The sequence below is a fragment of the Tupaia chinensis genome, unplaced genomic scaffold, assembly GCF_000334495.1.
Source record: "Tupaia chinensis unplaced genomic scaffold, TupChi_1.0 Scaffold000249_1, whole genome shotgun sequence".
Lineage (NCBI taxonomy): Eukaryota > Metazoa > Chordata > Mammalia > Scandentia > Tupaiidae > Tupaia > Tupaia belangeri.
This window is the reverse complement of record NW_006159728.1, coordinates 1,666,304-1,687,075: the sequence shown is the minus strand read 5'-3', so window position 1 is coordinate 1,687,075 and position 20,772 is coordinate 1,666,304. Positions and strand designations below refer to the sequence as shown.

Here is a 20,772-nt window from a genome sequence, read left to right as displayed (position 1 = left end):
CTCCATTCTCCTCTCGGGATCTTGGGCACGCACGCACATGCGCCCGGCGTGAGTTTTAAGCCACCGGGTCCGGGACACGAACCGCGGTCGTCTACGTGGGAGTCCAGCGACATAGCCATTATGCTAACTGCTGGTTCCCAAGAGATGACGACTTCTGATAACAATGTTCTCAACAGGTTTCAGCAAACTAAAATCAACTGAAGATGTCAACCATTAACATGGTCTGCTCCTGACACATAACTACTGACACTGGCTTGGTGACCCAGGATCACTGAAGCACATCATCCTCCTGACATCTGTCACAATCAAGAACAGCCAAATGAGGGAACCAGCAATTAGCATAATGGCTATGACGCTGGACTCCCACGTAGTCGACCGCGGTTCGTGTCCCGGACCTGGTGGCTTAAAACTCACGCCGGGCGCGTGTGCATGCGTGCCCAAGATCCCGAGAGGAGAATGGAGGAGAAGGAATTGTGGCATGAACATCCCCCTGGGGGGTGATTTCTCGCTTTCTGTCTCTATGTCTCTCTCTGTCTGGCGAGCGCACATACTCTATAGCGAAAACCTCTCCCAAAAAAAAGAAAGAAAGAAAAAAAAAAAGAACAGCCAAATGCCATGTCAGAATGCTTCTGTCCTTCCCTTCACTCATCTCATCATACAGGCGTTTTATCATCTCACATCATCACAAGGATGGGTACAATGAGAGAGTCTGAGAGACAATCACATTCACGTAACTTCTATTACAGTATTTTGATAGGATTTGTTCCATTTTATCATTGGCTGCTATTATTAACCTCTTACTGTGCCTAATCTATCATAGGTATGTACGTAATGGAAAAAAACAGTATATATAGGGTTCAGTAAGAGCCAATTTCGAGCATCTACTGTGGACCCTAAAATGGATCCTCCATGGATAAGAGACCACCCAAGTCTAGTAGGTATTAGCACCTCCAAAAGCAGGTAAGACTAAGAGATTAAGTAAATACAAAAATCATGAAGTAAGTACTGGAATATACACTAGTCCTTACACCAAACTAAAAGACCCAAAACCACTCAATGTCCTAAGATGCCCAATGATTTGTAATAAATTGAAAAAGCAAAATCAATCATTTGGAAAAAGAATAAAGTGATCTCAGTGTTTCTCATCCTTTTCCCCTCCTGTCTAATATACCTAAAGTTTATGAAGCTTATCAGTGTCAATGGCTCATTACAGTAACAGGAACCTGATTTAAGTTCTCATGAAAATTTTTTAGGTCCTTTCATGACCGAGTCATTAATCATCCCTATAACTAACTACAACACTTTGGAAGAACTACTATATCCACTGATCAAACTGGGCACAGAGAGGCTAAGTAAACTGTTCAAGGCTATGACAGCTATTAAGTAATAAGAGAGAGGATCTGAATCTGGGTCCAGAATTAGAGCTCAACTACAATACTGATGCTCAGATGGGCTACATTTCCTTTGCACCTAAAGAACCAGCAAGTTATCATATAAGATAAAGAAGACTAGTATTTAAATAGTGCTTGTCACAAAGACTTGGCTTATGGACTGGTTCTGTGGCCTCATAGTTAAGGTAACTGGCCACCACATGGCCAATTGTGTAGTCTGAGTCCTGGCCCCAGCAGTCTGGGAAACACGTAAGGTAGGGGTGTGTATGTGTGTTTGTGTGCGCGCGTGCCCAAGATCCCAAAAGTAGGGAGAAATGGAAAAGAAGTGATTAAGGCATGGCTATCCCTCAGGGGAGTGCTTTCTCTCACATTGTTTTTTTTCTCTCTGGCAAGCACACACACAATCTATCAAGAAAAGAAAATGAAAAAACCTTGATTTATAAAACAATGAGTGCCTTTAACTTACTTGTTTAACCCTCTAAAATTTTTTCACTGGAGAAAATAGTGCTTTGTTAACAGTTACTATAAAGATGGTACAAGACATAAAAAAAAAAATCTTCAAATTAGTTTAAAAAAAATTTATATAAATCTACTGACTTATATCAGCAGGACCTAAAAGCAGTAAAAAGTCAAGATATTTCTGTGTATTAGTGAACTAGGAGGCTGTCAACTCAAACAGTTTCAATTTTCATCCAATGCTAGGTATAGACTATGAAATAATTTACTTACACAATGATGTTATTGATAGGGATATGGATCAATTTCACAAAGAAACCAATGAATCCCATTATAGCAAATCCTATTGCTGTTGCCATGGCAATCTTCTGGAATTCTGCATTTAAAAACATAAAACCCACATTATTTTCTGTACTGTCACTGAAAGTATGAGGCAAAACTATCAATGATATAAATAAATTTACTGGTGTACATTTCTCCTGATTAGTATACAATTGTTTTTAAACAAGAAAAAGTGAGATTATTCATAACCAACTCGTCTGACATGTTTTTAAATCTCAACATTTTGTTGCTATTTAAGGAAACAGAAGTGCGTATCTGTACTAGTGAATTTATCAAAAAGCCATTAAAATTTTTAAAAATTTTAATCTTATACCAATTTTTACTATGACATATTGATGATAAAAGAAATATAACTTTTTTGATACATTTTGAACAATGGGTCTTTGATACTGTAATGAAGTCAAAAATGAGGCTAGAAACATCAAATTAGGTTGAGTACAATTTTATAAAAAGGTTTCAGACTCTTGTCACATTTTGGTTTTATTTATTTCCTCAGGGAAGCTGTCCCTGACCTCTTCACTTGGCCAGTCCTCTTACTCTGTGCTGTCAGATCTCCTAGTTATCTTTCATGCTTACCACTGCAGTAATTAAAAACGTAATTATACTTGTTTATATCAGACTTCCCCATAGATTCTAGTCTCCTTAAGAGCAAGGATTATTCTCCGTTGTATTCAATGTTTATTTATGAATCATATTATATATATGCAAATATGATCTATTATGTTTCTCAATTATATTCCTACCTCTTACTTAAATAAATGAATAAAAGTAGGTAAATTTCTGGCACACCTTTTAACACATGAATCATGATAAATAACAAAATTAATTTTCTAGGTAGGCAACGACTGTATCATTCATTTCATGCAAAGGATAGTCACTGGTATGCAGACAGAGAGGGAGAACAACAACAAAAAAGTAAAATGTCCAGAGTGAAAATATAAGAGATACAAAAAGGTCATTACACAAGACTAAATACAGCTTGAAAAATAATGCTGCAATAAGTATTCTTACACATTTGAAAATAGATAAAACAGAAAAATTTAGAAAAGGGGTGTGCGAACTTTAGGAAGAAGTAACAATGTAAAAAAAAAAAAAAAAAAAAGCTACAAAGCAAAAATAAAAGGTTGACCAAAGTATGCCAAGTTATTAATCAAGATGTTAATCAAATAAAAAGCCTTTCTGTCATGTTGAAGCTATTAAAAACAAACACACACACAAAAAAACACCTTACTTATTTTACAGAGTGAGGAGACAGAGCTCCATCCTCAACATGATTGTGTCAAACTGCAATACCCCTTCCACCAGCCTTCCAGCCCACTAGGATCAACATGCATGCCCCTGGCTGCACACAGGTGTCCTGGTCACTGGAACCGAACCCAGGGCCTTCTCCTATGACTCCAGTATCATGCAGTGCTGCCCTATTGCCTGTTCCACCACCAGCTGGGTCAAGTTATTACCTTTTCTATCAGGTTTGGTGCATCTTTTTACCAGCCGAATCGAGTCCTTTACAAACTGCCGACTTGGCTCAACAAACTGCATTACCTGATCCATGATTGCCTGTTTAAGAAAAAACAAGAATGAATGAGCAATACTCACTGATATTGTTTGTCATATAGCAAATTCCTGCTCAGCTATATCAAGATGTAAATGAGACCAGCCATAAATTCATCCTTGGTATACAAGTCAATTTCACACCATGAAATAAAACACTAAAAGTACATTCTAAAGCAACTTTCAGCAAGGAATCAATCAAAAGCAAAGAAAAGCAAAGGTCTCACTCATGTTATCCTCACTGCCAAAGGACCACATACTCTTAATATAAAAGAAATATCTCTACTAAAAGGTTAAGCAACTGACAAGGTTTTCATTCCTTATCCACTCTACAATCCTCTTACTATTCTAAGGAATCACCAATGTTGAATGGAACAATTCTTTTCTATATTTAATTATTTTTAAAGCCTATTTATTTTTCCCATAAGAGACAGACTGACACCCCTCCATCAAGAGTCTTCACACTACTGTCCATTCCCAGCGTAGCCCAGCCAGGCTCACCAGCAAGTGCATACCTGGTGTGTACAGGAAGGACCTTGGAGCAGCCAACCCAGGACCTTCCCAAGCAGGTCAACTTCAGTTACTGCCTGTGTTTCTGTCTGGCTTTGAATTTTATTTTACGCTGCCCAGAAACCAGTGTCCACTGCTGTGAATGAAATTATGGCACTGCAAGAGCTTGGGATGAAGGGAAACCTGGGCTTCAATCTGATTGTTCTAAACATGCCCATACCACTACATTAGAGAAAGTATATTATGTGGGATGGACAAAGAGATAGGTAAAAAGTTCAAACCCACAGAGATAAGCTAAGGCAAGATCCGGATTCTGCCAAGCTTCTAACTAAACTACAAACCTTGAGATGTAAACAGCTCTTATTAGATAACAAGGCTACATATTTTTATCATAGACATCTTTTTGAGGAATTCATCACCAAATAGAAATGTGACACAAGTTTAGATAGCTTTGGGAGCCACTGTAATAGTGGCTAAAGAGGCCCTCTTCTTACCCATTCAATGCTCAGAACAGTAGCTGGATGACTCAAATCCCAGGCTGCAAAATGTAAACTTCTCTAAGCCTCAATTTCTCTCATCTAGCACAAAGGCAGTGGACAATCAAATGGAGTAACATATATGAGACACTTATATACTAGAAATTCTGTAAACGTTCTCTGGAAGAAAACCACAGTAACAATGCCCGTTTTCTCAGTATTTCACTTAACCTTTTCTGGAAACTCAATTGGCTTAAACTTCATGTCATCACTTCGCGATGAAAGGTAAGGGCTCTGTCTCCAGACAAAGACACACTACATAAAATACTGTATTCAATGTGAGGGGAAGTAAAACAATAACCCACTGAGATCTCGCAAAGAATAGAGAGACCAATCTTCCCACTTTATTCTACGAGAGAGGAGGGACGGCCAGGGCTAAACACACTCTCCCAAGACGGGACTCTCCATACACATACACCATCAACCCCATAGGGGTCCCGGCTGCGAGCCATCATCTTGGACTGGAGCACAGAAGCCACTGGACACCCCCGAGAAGAGTTCCTGTCCATGGGTGGCCGAGACTAGCGACGAGAAAGCCGAACTCTGGACCAGAAGTCTATTCCGGCCGTCGAAGCCCCTCTTCCTCGCGAGGCCACTGCCCCAGGTCCTTGCTTCCAATGGAGGCTGTGCTGGTGGGTACATGGGCGGTCGGAGTGGCCCAACATCGGCCTAAGACCTTTTTCCAGGGGCCCCTCTTACCGCCTGCCCGGCGAAAGCCGCCAGGAGAGACCCGCAGACTTAACCGTGACGCCGCCACCGCGGATCGCAAAATGGGGCCTACCCGATTCCCCCGGTCGCCAACAAGGTCCTACCCGCTTCGCCCCGTACCCGCACGCAAGAAGACCCTTACCGGACCCGCTGCCGCTTAAGATACCAGGGACACGTAGCACAGGAGCAAAAGCCAACTGAGACCCGCCGGAACCGGAAACCAGGCTTCTGACATCAGCCCGCCCACACCTCCATCCAATTGGCTCCCTAGGCTATGACATCAGTGCGCAGGCCCAGCGCGACCTGCGCGTCGGCCACGCTTCCCGGAAGAGGCGTGCTGAAGGCTTGATGATTGGCGCCCGAAGGGGACGTTGGCTTCCTTCGGGGTTTGAGAGGGGCGACCTTCCTGTTCTTACCCCGCCAAGTCCCGGGAGCTCCACCAACCCGACCTCGCTCTATTCGCGTTCGCGGCCCCACGGCCTCTAGTAGCCGCGTTTTAGGTAACTGCCTGATGAATGGATTCATTCGATGAGATGAAGGATTTCTCGTCAAGGTTTCTGTTTGCCGCCGTCCAGTATGTCTGCCTAGTGTACAGACTCCCTGTACGTTGTAACGTCGTTGGTCAAAGTAGACTCAAAGTAATACGATGGTGTGAACGACCTCATTCCAAATCGTCTTCCCGCCCCGACAGGGCTTTAACGTGTATTTTAAAAAAATTATGTCTTGGTCAGTTAAATTTTAATGTCGAAACAGTATATATTTTTGTTTGTTTGTTTGTTTTTGCTATAGGGCGCGTGCGCTCGACAGAGAGACAGGAAGCAAGAAATCACCGCCCCGGGGGACGATGGCCACGCCGCAGTCCCTTCTCCACCATTCTCTCGGGATCTTGGGCACACATGTACACACGCCTGGTGTGAGTTTAAGCCACCGGGTCCGGGACTCAAACCGCGGTCGACTACATGGGAGTCCAGTGGCATAGCCATTACGCTAACTGCTGGTCCCGAACAGTATTATTTTTTAATGTGGCTGAAAGACACTTATTTCTTGAGTTCCTGTATTTTTGGATGTCCCTATCTTTACACTTAGTTACTTGGATGGGTGTGAAATGAGTCATTACTTTGTTTTCTTAAGCTAAAATTTAATTAGTCCAGTATATTCCAGAACTTTTTATTGTTACTATTCTAGAAAGCATGTCCTTGACACAGAGAGAGACAGAGAGGGAGAGGAGAAAGTGGCCAAGAACCTGGGTATCACAGAAGCCCTCAAACAACAAAGGCACCCTCCATGGGGAATGGTCACACCTCAATCCCTTTTTCTTGTCTCTCTCCCTTCAGGATTTTGGGCATGGTTGCACATAGTACACATTTCTCAAGCTACAGGGTCTGGGCCTAGAACTGCATGCATGGTTTGGCCATGTGGGATCCAGCTCCCGCAGCCACCAAACCATGGAGCTGGTCCTGCAGTACTTATTTTTAAAGGCAAAAAATCTGATGCTAGCTTTATTTTTTCCATCTTTGTCACCTCTATGTCATCAAAGAACATTTTCTTTATGCCTGAAATTTATTGACAATCAAGATCTAACTCAATGAAAAGTGCTATTCTGTGTTTTTTTTTTTGCTACAATTTGATTCTTCGATTCTAGGAAATTCTGTGTTCTGCATCTTGTGATGTCCTACTTGATCTGTCAGGGTATCATTTTCAGGAGGCTGCTCTTTTGTTTGCTTTTCATTGTTCTTTATGCTTCATATATTCTCGTTTTTACCTTATTCCTTCTGAAGTCACTGTGGTTAGCTCAAGTGATTTTTTGTTTTGTAATTCAGTTTTTAACCGTCTATACTGTTGGGTTTTTTTTGTTCGTTTTTGCTGCAAGGTACATGTACTCTCTGGAGAGACAGGAACTGAGAGAAGGAAACTGAGAAATCACCTTTCCAGAGTGGATGGTGACACAACAATCCCTTCTTCTCCATTTCCTTTTTGGATTTCAGGCTCACACATACATGCACCTGGCATGTTTCTCAGGCCACCAGGTCCAGGACTCGAACCACAAAGTTGGCCATGTGGAATCCAGTGCTTCAACCACCACACCACCTGCTGGCCCACATCTATACATCTGTTCTGTTTCTTGCTTTTTATTTATTTACTTATTTATTTATTTGTAATTCCAAAGGGCATGTGCACATGGATGGGGAGATTTAAGAGAGCGAGAGAAAGCCCCCTCCCCATGGGGTCAAGTCACACCACCATCCTCTTCCCTCCATTACTTCATCCTGTCAGAATCCTGGGCACCCATGGACACCTGGCATGTTTTTCAAGCCACCACACAGTATCCCATGTAGAGAATGGCAATTACTAGAGATCAAAAACACTGAGCTGGCTGGAAGCCCTAGAGCAAATTAGGGTAGAGGAAGGAGCTAGAGAAGGAGCTCTGGAAATCTGCAGAGAGGTCCCCTCAGTTCTGTTGATGAAACCCAATATGAAGAGACTTCAGAAACCTCATGGAAAATAGGAATTTATGTTCAATTTCATTTTGATGCAAAACTTTTTTTGAAACAATATTTCATATTTTATATTTTCCGTGAACTTTGTTGAAGACTCTGTGTGTACATATATAGGATGAAACCATAGGCTAAGCAGACAATGGCGAAGAGCTGGAAAACATTGAGGTAAAACACTTGAAATTAAAAATCATGTCTAACATCCAATTGAAATTACTAAAGATGTCACAACAGAAAAATGTAACTCATGATCAAGAGAGAAATCAACTAATAGAAACATGTAGAAATAGCTGACATGAGGAAATTACCAGTGATGGTTATAAATCAGTTTATTATAAATAAGCCCCAGAATTTAAAGAAAAATAAGCATAATGAAAAGATCAATAGGAACTAACAACTCATCTAAGATGAAAAAGTTAAGGTATAGGCATAACATACAAACAATGGGGATTTCAGAAGAAAAGATCGGTACGTTTAAACAGGGCAACAGAAACTGCCATTGTACAAACTCAGAGAGAAAAGAAAATTGAAAACCAAACATTTACGACCTAGGGACAGAAGCATTCTGGAAAATTTATAATAATGGTCTCTATCAGGGTGGGGAAGCCTCAGTTTCCTACACTGACCAATTCATGGTCAAAGTATCCCCACTGCAACTGATTTCAGGGTACCAGTGAAAACATTTTCTAAATTCAATTGCTTTATGAACTGATGAGTCCAGTAAGTTCAAAACCTAAACAGGAAAAAAAAAAAAAGTAGAAAACCACAGCCGAGTGTATCATAATGAAATTTCTGAAAAACAGCGATAAAAGATGGTGAAGCAACAAATACACACACACACATATATAGATCCGAATCAATAAAGGGCAAATCAGCCCTTTAAAGTGCTTTATGGATAGGACCAACAGATGGCATAATGGTTACATTGCTAGACTCCCACATAGTTGACCAGTCGTCCATGGTTCAAGTCCTGGACCCAGTGGCTATAACTCACACCAGGCACATGTTCACACGTGCCCAAAATTCTGAAAGTAGAGTGGAGGAAGGGATTACGGTACGGCCATCTTCCCGGTTGGGGGGGTCATTTCTTGTTTTCTGTCTTTCCCTGTCTCTCAGGCAAACACACGTGCCCTATAGCAAAAATTTCTCTAAAATATAAATAAATAAATAGGGACCAGCAGGTGACATGGTGGTTAAAGGTGCTAGATTCCCACATGGCTGACCACAGTTCAAATCCTGGACCTGGCAGCTTGCTTTCTTGCTTTCTCTCTCTCTCTCTCTCCCTTTCTCTCTCATCAAATTGAAAGAGAATAATAACAAATAGAATTACATAAATAATTCTTTAAAAAGAAAATAAATAAGTAAATAAAGTACTTTATGGGAGTTGGGAGGCGGATGAGGTGGAAATACAAACCTAGACTTCTGCATCTGTGAGAAATGTCTCTTGAAAACTGAAGCATTAAGCTTTCTACCATGAAGGATAATAAGAGAGAAACTCTGAAGTAAGTAGAAGGAAATAAAAAGTGAAGAGTTGAAATTAATACACCAGGGATCATTAAACCCTAGTTGCAGGCACAAATCTGACTTGACACCTGTTTTTGTAAATAGCTTTACTTGAATGTAATTCCACTTATTTGTTTCCTCATTGTCTACTGCCATGTTAGAGAGGTTAGTATGGGCTGCAAACCTAAAATGTTTATTAGCCAGCCATTTACAGGAAAATATTGCTACCCCAGGAAATAGAAATAGAGATAAATCAATGAGGTTTAAAAGAAGATTATTTGAGGGACCAGCATTTGACATAATGGCTATGTTGCTGGACTCCCATGTAGTTGATCGCGGTTTGAGTCCTGGACCCGGTGGCTTAAACTCATGCTGTGCACATGTGTGTGCATGCTCAAGATCCCAAGAGGAGAATGGAAGACAAGGGATTGCGGTGTGGCCATCCCCCCACCCCCAGGGTGATGATTTCTCACTTTCTGTCTCTTTGTCTCTCTCTGTCTTTCTGGAGAGTGCACTCACCCTATAGCAAAAACCTCTCCAAAAAAAGATTTGAAAAATCAGTATTGATAAATATATTGCTGAACTAATTTTAAAAAATACAAAGTTCCAATGTCAGAAATGAAAGAGAAGACACCGCTATCAATTTCACAGACACTAAACTGGTAATGAGAGAACCAATGAAAACTTCTGATAAGATTATTGATATAAAAATTACTGTTAGAAAATGTGAATAACTATATGTATTAAAGAAATTGAATTCATAATTTAAGACTGCCTTACAAGGAAAACTACAGACCCAAATGTCTTCAGTGGTGAATTTTATTAAACACTGAAGAAATAAATAATAATGAAATGCACAAACTCTTTCATAAAATAGAAAACTAAATTTTTGTTGGCATCATCACTCTAACACCCAAAGCAGACAAGTATTATAAGGAAAACTACCACCAATAGTCCTCGTAAACCTACATGCAAAAAATGCCTGAAAAAACGATTAACAAATAGAATCGAGCTATAAAAGCATAATATATTATAACCAAGTAGAAATTTTCTTGGAAGTGCATGGCTGGCTTTAACATTTGGAAAATCAATGCAACTCATCATATTAATAGAATGAAGGTGGTTATGGGAGGTGTATTTTCTTCAGGATGAGTAGACAAAGTGCATTTGACAAAACTTGCTAACATTTATTACAAAAACATTTTGTCAAAATAAGATTAAAAGTGAACTTTCTCAAACTGATAAAGAGCATTTTTAGTTTTCAAAAATATGCAAGCATCACAATGGCAGAATACTGAATTTATTTCCTGTAAGACTGGGAATAAGTCTGTATTCCCATTATTGGCATTCAGCATTGTCCTGGAATGCCAATAAAAAAAAAATTAAAAAAAAAAAAAATAACAAGCCACCCTGGCCTTGGTGACTCAGCCAGAGCTGAGCCACATGGAGGACCCTGGTTTGAATCCTGGGTTAACCTGGACCGCATCAGCTGCCTGTTTGTGTGGGCTTAATCCTGCTTTGTTGGAGGCTAGAGGAGGAATCATGGGGTTCCCTGATGATAGTGCCCATCTCTTTCTCTCTCTCCCCTCAATCAAATGGATAATTTTTTTTTTTTAAAGAAAAACAACAGAAGTAAAAGGCATGTTTTTGTTTTGGAAACAGTGTTCATTTGTTTTTGGCATTATCGTACATTGAGAATTTCCTAAGAAATCTACAAAAATTATTCACTCATTAAAGCTAATGAGTGAATTCAAAAAGTCTTGGTATACTGAGTCAGTAAATAAAGTCATGTGTGTTTAGTATACTAACAATGAAAAAATGAAATAAATACCATCATAGTTATATATTCACATCAAACTTCTAAAATATTTAAAATATTTTTTAAATATGTAAAACTTATACACAGAAAACTACAAAAAGTTCTGAGAGAAATTAAAGGCAAAGAAACATGCTTATAGATTCGAAGACTCATTGCTGTTAATATGTCAGTTTTCCCCAAATTAGTAAATGCAATACCAGTCCTAATCAATGTCTCAGCTGTTTTGTGGAACTTGATAAGCTGATCCTAAGGTTTTTAAGTGAATGTAAAGGAGACATGGAGTGACAAACATTACTTTAAAACAAGAACAAATTTGGAGGACTTCAAGACTTAATATAAAGCAAGAGAGAGCAAGACAGAGTTATACTGGCCTGAGGTTTGATGAATAGATAAGTGGAATAAAATCGCTCAGAAATTGATCCATGCAGATATGGGCGACTGAGTTTTTTAAAAATAATTATTCTTGGGACCAGCAGTTAGCGTAATGGCTGTGTCGCTGGAGAATGGAGGAGAAGGGATTGCAGCGTGACCATCCCCTCTGGGGGGTGATTTCTCGCTTTCTGTCTCTTTGTCTCTGTCTGGCGAGCACCCGCGCCCTATAGCGAAAACCTCTCCAAAAAACAAACAAACAAACAAACAAAAAACATGAAAAGCACTCATAGAATGAAATGTGAAAACAAAGACTATACAACTTTAAGAAAAAGCATAGAAGAAAAAAATTTAAAACAATTATTTAATTTTACTTATTTTTTTATTTCTGATTTGATCAGAGAGGGACAGAGTGAGAAAGAAAGAGAGAGAAAGTGAGAAAGCAAGCCCCCAAGTCCAGGATTTGAACCACAGTCAGCCATATGGATGTCCAGTGTCATTAACTACCAAGCCACCTGATGGACCCAGAAAAGTTTTGTGATCTCAATATAGGCAAATATTTTGAGGTAACAGCTATAACTATAAAAAAAATGATGAATTAGACTTTATCAAAATTAAAAATGTTTACCCATCATAGTCACAGACTATGAAAAAGTAATAATGCATATCTAGCAAAACACTTATATCAAGCATAAATTTTAAAATAATGATACAAATAACCCAGTTGTATGAAGGGAGGAAAGTACATGAATTAAACATACATAGCCAAAGAAAATTATCAATAAGAAGTAAAAACATGAAAAGATACTTTACCATCACTGATAACAAGAAAATGCAAATTATAATCTTTATGAGTTCCCACTATATACCCACTAGGGTGGATAAAATTAAAAAGAATGATAATACCAAATATTGACAAGTGCACCGAGTGCTATGTATCTGGAGCTTTCATTGCTATGGGAATATAAAGTGAGAAAATTCTTCTATTTTTTATGAAGTTAAACATCTCCTTTACTCTTTGTTTGTTTGTTTGTTTTTGGAGAGGTTTTTGCTATAGGGCGTGTGCGCTCGCCAGACAGACAGAGAGACAGCGAGAAATCACCCTCCAGGGGGGATGGCCACGCCGCAATCCCTTCTCCTCTTGGGATCTTGGGGACGCACGCACATGCGCCCGGTGTGAGTTTAAGCCACCGGGTCTGGGACTCGAACCGTGGTCCACTATGTGGGAGTCCAGCGACATAGCCATTGTGCTAACTGCTGGTCCCGATCTCCTTTACTCTTAAGACCTAGCAGTCTACTGCAGATTTACTGAGAAAAATGAGAACACTTGTACATACGTCTTAATACACATTTGCTCATTGTAATCTTATTCACAATAGTCAAAATCTGTAAACAACCAAATGTCCATCAACGAAAGAATGAGTAAATAAGTTGGGGGATATTCATACAAGGGAACACCAGCACTCAGCAGTGAAAATGAATAAGGTGCTGATGGTGTAACAACATGAACAGATCTCAGAAATGTTTTGTCAAATTTAAAAAGTACATACTTACAAGAGTACATACTATACAATTTCATTTATATGCTAAAAAGTCAAACTTGCTCTGTAATGACAGGAAGCAGAACAGTGGTTGCCTGGAGCAGGGCTGGGGTCCAATTATCTGTAAATGGGTGCAAGGACGTTTCTCAGAGGTGACAAAAGTGTCCTGCATCTTCAGGTATCTGTGGTTGGTTGGCCGGATACATTTGTCAGAACTTGTTGGACTGATGGAATCACTTTTATAAGGTCCATATTATTCAATAAAAATCGACCTCAGGACCAGCAGACTGACACAGTATATTAAGACTTGGTAAATTCACTCATTAGCTCTAACATAATTTTTGTAGATTTCTTATGAAGTTCTAAGCAGATGGCACAATGGTTACATTGCTGGACTCCCATGCAGCTGGCCACAGTTTGAGTCCTGAACCCACCAACTTAAAACTCACGCTGGGGACCAGCAGTTGACTTAATGGCTATGTCGCTGGACTCCCACATAGTGGACCGCGGTTCGCGTCCTGGACCTGGTGGCTTAAACTCACGCCGGGCGCGTGTGCATGTGTGCCCAAGGTCCCAAGAGGAGAATGGAGGAGAAGGGATTGCAGTGTGGCCATCCACCCTGGGGGGTGATTTCTCGCTTTCTGTCTGTCTCTTTCTGGTGAGCACACGCACCCTATAACAAAAACTTCAACAACAACAACAACAAAAACATGCTGGGTACATGTGCGTGAGTGCTCAAAATTCTAAGAGAAGAGAGGAGGAGAAGGGATTGCCGCATGGCCGTCCTTTTTGGGGGTAATTTCTTGTTTTCTGTCTTTCTGTCTTTCGGTCTCTCCAGTGAGCACGCATGCCCTATAGCAAAAATCTCTCTCAAAAAAAAAAAAAACAAAACAAAAACAAAAACAAACCCCACGACCTAATACAGTTTTTTTTTAAGTGTATAAGTATTTATGTTCTATTTTAATCGTCAAAATTTCAGATTTCCTTTATTGGAGAACAGTGATAAGGTTTGCGTTGTTTTTATCAACAGTATCTAAAAAGCGACACAAGATGGCGATGTTACTTCAAGAAAGTCTATGTATATAGTGTCTTTCTAAATCAAGTCCCAGTTTCACCTGACACTCCTTCAAGTCATTGATATTATTGTTCTCAATACTTTCTTTGCCAGGTGCTTTTGGGAGTCTTATCTGATATACTTAACTGTTGTTTACATTCAGTAGCTGTGCTGCAAATCCTTTAAACATCTTTAAGAACTTGAGCTTTTCTGTTGTTGTTGCTAGTAAAAACCAACAAAAGTAAATAGTTCTCATTAAGATATTCTGTTATTAGGGAGATTAATGTTTACTACAGTTTATTACTCACCAATTAAGCTGTGAGAAACTGTCTTATGTCCAGAAAAGCTTGTTTTTCATTTCTGGAGTACTTTGAGTTGTTTAGAAAGTCCGCCAGTAGAGGGACACACACAAACACTCACACACACACACACACACACACACACACACTAGCATGTGAAACTGATGCGTGAAAGAGCCGAGGAATGCACAGATAAATCTACAAAGGGATACTATGACCAGAATACTAGGCACATCATGAAGCATTCATTCTGTCAAAAGAAACAGTGAAAAAATGAATCCATTTTTTAGAAACCATCTGTTTGGTTCAGATTTTTTTTGTTTAAAACATTTCTCAGTAATGACAAAGTTTTTTCCTATCAAATTAACTCTCTTTTAGATAACTATAATCTCTGGATTCAATATATAAGACAACACTATGAAGACAGGAAGACGAAATATAGGCAGATTCTAGAGGGAAATTTAGTACTTGAAAGAAGAAAAGGCACTTGGTAAATATCCCAATTTCATGACTTATACGCAGGGCAGGGCAGGTCCTAGTTTGTGCCATGGAGTTAGCAAATGGTAACTTACTAACTTGAAGAGCCAGATGGCAGAGTTCAGGACAACTACTATGACCAGAAAGAGGGCGTGGAGATGAGTAGGAAGAAGAGAACTGCAGATTCTGTGTATAAAGTCTAGCTTTCATTTTATCTTTCTTCTTCTTTTTTTTTTTTTTTTTTTTTTTTTTTGAGAGCGAGAGGGAGATTTTTTGCTGCTATAGGGTGCATGCACTCACCAGAGAGCCAAAGAGTGAGAAATGACCCCACAGGGCTGATGACCATGCCACAGTCACTTCTTCACCATTCTCCTCCTGGGATTTTGGGCTGCACTTAACATGCACCAGGTATGAGTTTCAAGTTGCTGGGTCCAGGTTGAACCGCCAGTCAGCCATGTAGAAGTCCAGCATGTTAACCACTACTCCACTTACTGGCCCCAAGTCTAGCTTTCTAACTATTCTTTAATTCATACATGAACAAGGCAGACTTCAAGCATCTAGAGCTGAACACCTGAATATCCCTGAGTCTGCCTAGGCTTAACTGAAGTTCTCTGTGCTAATGAAAGGTAAGCATGCAGTTTGGAGCCAGGCGGCAGCTGTTCCAGTCTCATTCTTCTCCTGACTGCTGTTGAGCTACTTAAGAAATCTCTCTGAGCTTCGTTTTTTTTCTTACAGAGAATGAAGAAACCACACCTTCCTCATTGGGTTCTTTCTGCAGATTAACTGATACAGTGCATGTGTAACCACCTAGCACACAGGATTGCAACATATGATTAATTAGCTTCCTTTTTTAAAAAAGAATATTTATTTAATTTTATTATTATTTTTAAAATTTGAGCAGATAGAACAGGAAAGTGAGAAAGCAAACTGCCATATTCAGGATTCGAACTATTGTCGACCATGTGGGAATCCAGCACCTTAACCGCCACGCCACCTGCTGGCCCCATGACTAGTTTGCTTTCTATGTTTCCTTTGTGGCTTACCTGGAACCTCTTGACTAAGTCTCAGTTTCTGAGGTAAATTCTAGTGACCAACCTCCAAGTCAGCTTGGGACTTTGGGCCTGAATTTTATACATGGGCATATGTTTGTCTTACAACTTTGGCTTGAATATTCTGTCTCACTTTTGCAAGACTAGCTTGCTAGACTTCCCAAAATAGAGCCCCATTGGCTGACTGCAGCCTATAAAATACTGGAGAGTTACCAACTGCCCAGGAATATTTCAGACTCATTTGCCTCCCTCAAACATTGGCCTTTCCGACTTCCTGTTTACATGAGGCTCTCGAGTGTTTGTCTCCATTTCCTGCTGTCTCCCATTTTGTTCTCAATGGCTACTTGTACATGACTTTGTCCTGGTATTGAAGGACTACAATCTCTCTCCATCCAGGAGTCATCTGTAATTCTTTTGTCTTGCCTCTCCCATACAGTCACCACTCAACTCACAAGTTCTGTAGACTTGTTTCTCTACCCTTCACCTCCTCACTGGACCATTGCCATAGCCTACTAACTGGTTTCTCTGCATCCACTCATGACCTCTGCATGCTGTTCTCCTCCAGATCTAAGAGTTACACTTTTAAGCACAATTATAAAGTCATATCAATCTTTTATTTAAATGTCTTCCATTGTTTCCTATCATTAGAATAAAATCAGATCCTTATGGATCCCCTGATCATCTCTCTACGTCACCCCCAAGACTCTTACCCTCATTCACTGTGGCTTTCCTTCTGTCCCACTAATGTGGCAAAATCACCTTCACATCTGCCCTCTACATGTGCCATTCCTGTGCTTCAATCTTCTTTCTTTGCCTGGCTGCCAGTCTTTTTTCACTGTGCTTGGATTCTGTTGTTATCTCCTCAGAGGTCCTCCCTGGCTGTCCTTACTAATCTTTGCCCATCCTCAACCCCCTCTTTAAAGCATTGCAGTGTTTTGTTCATAACACTTAGAACTATTGAAAATTATCTTTACTTATGTATTTGTTAGAGCACCAGGAAACTAGGTATAAAATAGAGTTTTCAGATAGAAACTCTCAGAGAAGTATTTATATCTCCCATTACAATCTCCCTGACTCTTGCTACTTATTAAAGCTTAGATCAGACATACATGGTTTGCCTATTCCAAGGCCAAGGTGTCAGTAAAGAAGGGAAATACCTCATGATGCTTCATGTATTTATGGTGTGTATTTGGAGGAAAGGGTGAAGTCGGGACATCCATGAGACTACATACAGTCTCTGGCTGAGGGAAGTGGCCGTGTTAGGCAGGAGCATCCTCCAGAACCTGGCAACTAGTCATTAACTTGTCCTTCTGTAAAACTAACAGAGATGGGGCCAGCAGGTGGTGTGGTGGCTAAGGGTGCTGGACTCCCACATGGCCGACCACAGTTCAAGTCCCGGACCTGGTGATTTGCTTTCTCACTTCTCTCTCTCTCTCTCTTTCTCCTTTTTGCTCTGTCTCTCCCTGGTCAAATTTAAGTAAAAGATAAAATAAAGTTAAATAAAATAATTATTAAAAGAAAATAGAGCTCTTCACCAGGATTTGCAGTTCTGTCTCTCTTCATGTAGCTCTCTCTACCGAGCTTTATGCTGAGCTTCTAAAAGCAGGGCGAAATGATCCTCCATGCCTTCCAGCTTTGTCTCCCCACTAAAATGTAGTCCCCATTAAGGGAGAGATTTTATCCTTAAAGTACCAGCACATAGAAAGGTAGTATGTAAATATTTGTGGAATGAACGAAAGAATAACAGGAGTAATGGTGAAGTAAATGACTAAAAAGGAGCTGAAACTTAGAAAGATCCTATGTATTTGAAATAATGTCTTGGAGATAGACTGGAAGCTGATGGATAAATGAGTGTCTCAACTTCTTGCTGCACTGTATCTGAGATCGGCAGCCACTAATGTGACTCCAACTGCTATTTTCAAGTGTGTACCCAAACCCATGCTAACCTTGTGCTGTCTCTGGTATCATTTCTGGAATTAGGACCCTCAATGTGACATGTGCTCTCTCTTAACTCTCTTGTTGATACTGGAGCCTAAGTTTCCTGTCCATTTTTGTCAAAGGAACAGATTGGTTCTCTCCGGGAGAAATGTCTCAATTGCCACTAATACCAAGGGAAATCTTTTCATTCTGTTTTGTTCATCGCACACCAGGATCACAATCTGTCCTAGAATGGTTTTGGCAACCAGAGTGATAATGAAGTAATTTCCATGATGTTAAGGTCAATGTTAGTAATGCTTACTGCATCATCATCAATTTTTGGAATGCTTCTAAATTAGAAAAGTTAAAAAAAATTGTTAAATGAAGGAAAAATATGTGATGAGCTAAATCCCGAGGAGTATGACTAATATTGCAACATAAAATACTTGATCAAATTCATCTCTTGAGGATTTCTCATTATAAGAAACTTCCCTGGTTCTTTGTTGCCTTTATTTCACGAGTAGAAATTCTTGACTAGTTATTATTGACTTATAAAATTAATAGAATTTACTTTTTAAATGTCAGTACAAGCAATAGAGAAAACAAAACAAATCTTTATCGGTCTCTACAGTGGCCCCTTTGTGGAGTAATTTTTCTCCACCAAAGTAATAGCTGTGCTTTGGGTCTCTTAGGAACTGAAAAATTACACATAATGGAGAAATTATACAAATTAGTTCACTATGTATTTCTACAAGTCTTCTGTTGCAATAATTTTAAAGTAATTTTTTAAAAGCTAGTGATTAAGGCAATCTTAAATTGTCTTAAATTTTACATTCTTGACTACTCTTTCCTTAAAATTTTCTTCAATATCATCATTCTCCATTTTTCTACCCTTTTTTTAAGAGAGATTTTTTTGCTATACGGCATGTGCTCTCCGGAGACACAGAGAGAGGCAGAGAGAAAGTGAGAAATCACCCTTCAGGGGGATGACCATGCTACAATCTCTTCTTCTCCATTCTCCTCTTAGGATTTTGAGCATGCAAGCACACTCGCCTGGCATAAATTTCAAGCTGCCAGATCTGGGATTCAAACCGCAGTCAGCCATGTGGGAGTCCACTGCCACAACTTCTACACCACCTGCCAGCCCCTATTTTTCTACTTTTTTTCTTTTCTTTCATGTCTTTTTTAATTATTTCTTTTTTCTGATCACCCTTTAACATTAGTGTTTGACTCCTCTCATACTTCACACTCTTTTTTTGTTGTTGTTGTTTTTACCTCATGTAATCATATAGCTTCAATTTCACTTAAATATAACTTTTAAGTCAAACTTTGGAATAACCTTTGTAGCCACATGTAAATCTGAATGCATCTCCACTAAACTGTCCTACACTTTCTTCACTCTCAATTCATCCCCATCTTCCCTGTTCCCAGGGGAATCCTCTGTGTTCTGGATTTCAGTATTGTGGTAAACCTCATCCTCTTTCCAGTCTGTAAACATGGGAGCCTCTGTGTATTTCACTTTCCCGCTCACCACCACTTTCCACGCCCTAGTAGTATGTATTTCCTAAAAATCTTTCCTATCTTTTTCATACCAAAAAACAACTGTAAGCTCATGTCTTCTCTCTCAAAAGCTCAGTGTTCACAGTATCTGGGAGGCAGCAGTGCTGACCTATTGGGTCTCTTCAGGATTTACCTAAAGGCCAGGGCCACTCTAGGCCTCTTATAAAAGAGGTGATCCCTTCAGAATTAATAAAACTCTACATGCATTATTCTTAAATTAAGGGTACTATGTCAGGATTGAATAAAATTTTGCTAGAAGATATTTCTTCTATATAAAGAATGTATAAGAATTTGAAAATTGAGCCGGCCTCCAGGCTTAGTGGTTAAGGGAACTGGATACCACATGGTCTACCAAGAGATTCAAATCCTGGCCCCAGCAGCTTGAAAAACATGCCAGGTGCATATGCATGCATGCCCCCAAATCTTAACAGGATGGAGAAATTAAGGAGAAGGGATTGCTGCACAACCACACCCAATTAGGGGGTGTACTTTCCCCCTCTCTCTGTCTCTGGTAAGTGCACACACCCTCTAGCAACTAAAAAATAAAAAAGGATTTGGGGATGAAAACATGGAATTGATTACAGCTGGCCACAAGTGTGGCCATGTTTCAATGGCCCTGAGTAGGGTCTACCCTGGGAGCCAAGGGATGCCCTGGCTGCCAAGTGTGGTCTGTCAATGCTAGAGCTGGAATGAAGCACTGTGGTACCGTGAGACAGTGGTATTCAATACATTTTGGCATCTGAAATCCATCAGGTTAATAAATGGGACTTCTGTAATAATACTGAAGATCATCTCATTGGTCTTTATGGAGAAAGGCTCTAATTTCACTAAAAAGCATGTGAAGGAGGTTAAAAAATTCCCAAGACAGTTGGACAAGCTGTAAACAGTCCAGACAAACTCTATAAGGTGCTATATTGCAGAATGAAAGTCCATCATCCCTTTCTAAATCCTTGTTACAGAAAATAAAGCTCCCTGGAAATGGGGGCTGGGAAAAGGCAGATAAAGAAAATGAACTGGCTTATGTAGGCCACCTGCTTAAGAAATTGCACCGTGATAGACATGTTTAGGTAACTTCTGTGATTCTAGTTTTTCACAGACAAAGCTCATCATCAAAATACAGTGTTTTGTGTTTGAGTTTTTTTTTTCCCCCTGAGATTTCTCAGGACCATGAAACAACGGCCCAAATTGCATTCAG

General features: G+C 39.8%; 1 protein-coding gene and 1 long non-coding RNA gene across 6 annotated transcripts in view; one reads left to right on the top strand and one right to left on the bottom strand.

Annotated features, from left to right (window-relative positions):
- The window catches only part of SEC61G (SEC61 translocon subunit gamma), a 12,543-nt gene extending 6,813 nt beyond the window's left edge, over window positions 1-5,730 (bottom strand). The window contains exons 1-3 of the mRNA XM_006148905.3: window positions 5,637-5,730; window positions 3,647-3,746; window positions 2,121-2,223 (exon numbers count right to left, since the gene is read on the bottom strand). Coding sequence (XP_006148967.1) covers window positions 2,121-2,223; window positions 3,647-3,740 — 197 coding nt within the window. The 5' untranslated portion in view covers window positions 3,741-3,746; window positions 5,637-5,730. The remainder of the gene's footprint in view (window positions 1-2,120; window positions 2,224-3,646; window positions 3,747-5,636) is intronic.
- An 81-nt stretch (window positions 5,731-5,811) lies between these two features.
- The window catches only part of LOC102479417 (uncharacterized), a 60,045-nt gene continuing 45,084 nt past the window's right edge, over window positions 5,812-20,772 (top strand). For all 5 annotated transcript variants that reach the window (XR_334610.1, XR_334608.1, XR_001370405.1 and 2 more), the window contains exon 1: window positions 5,812-5,994. This is a non-coding gene — a long non-coding RNA (uncharacterized LOC102479417). The remainder of the gene's footprint in view (window positions 5,995-20,772) is intronic.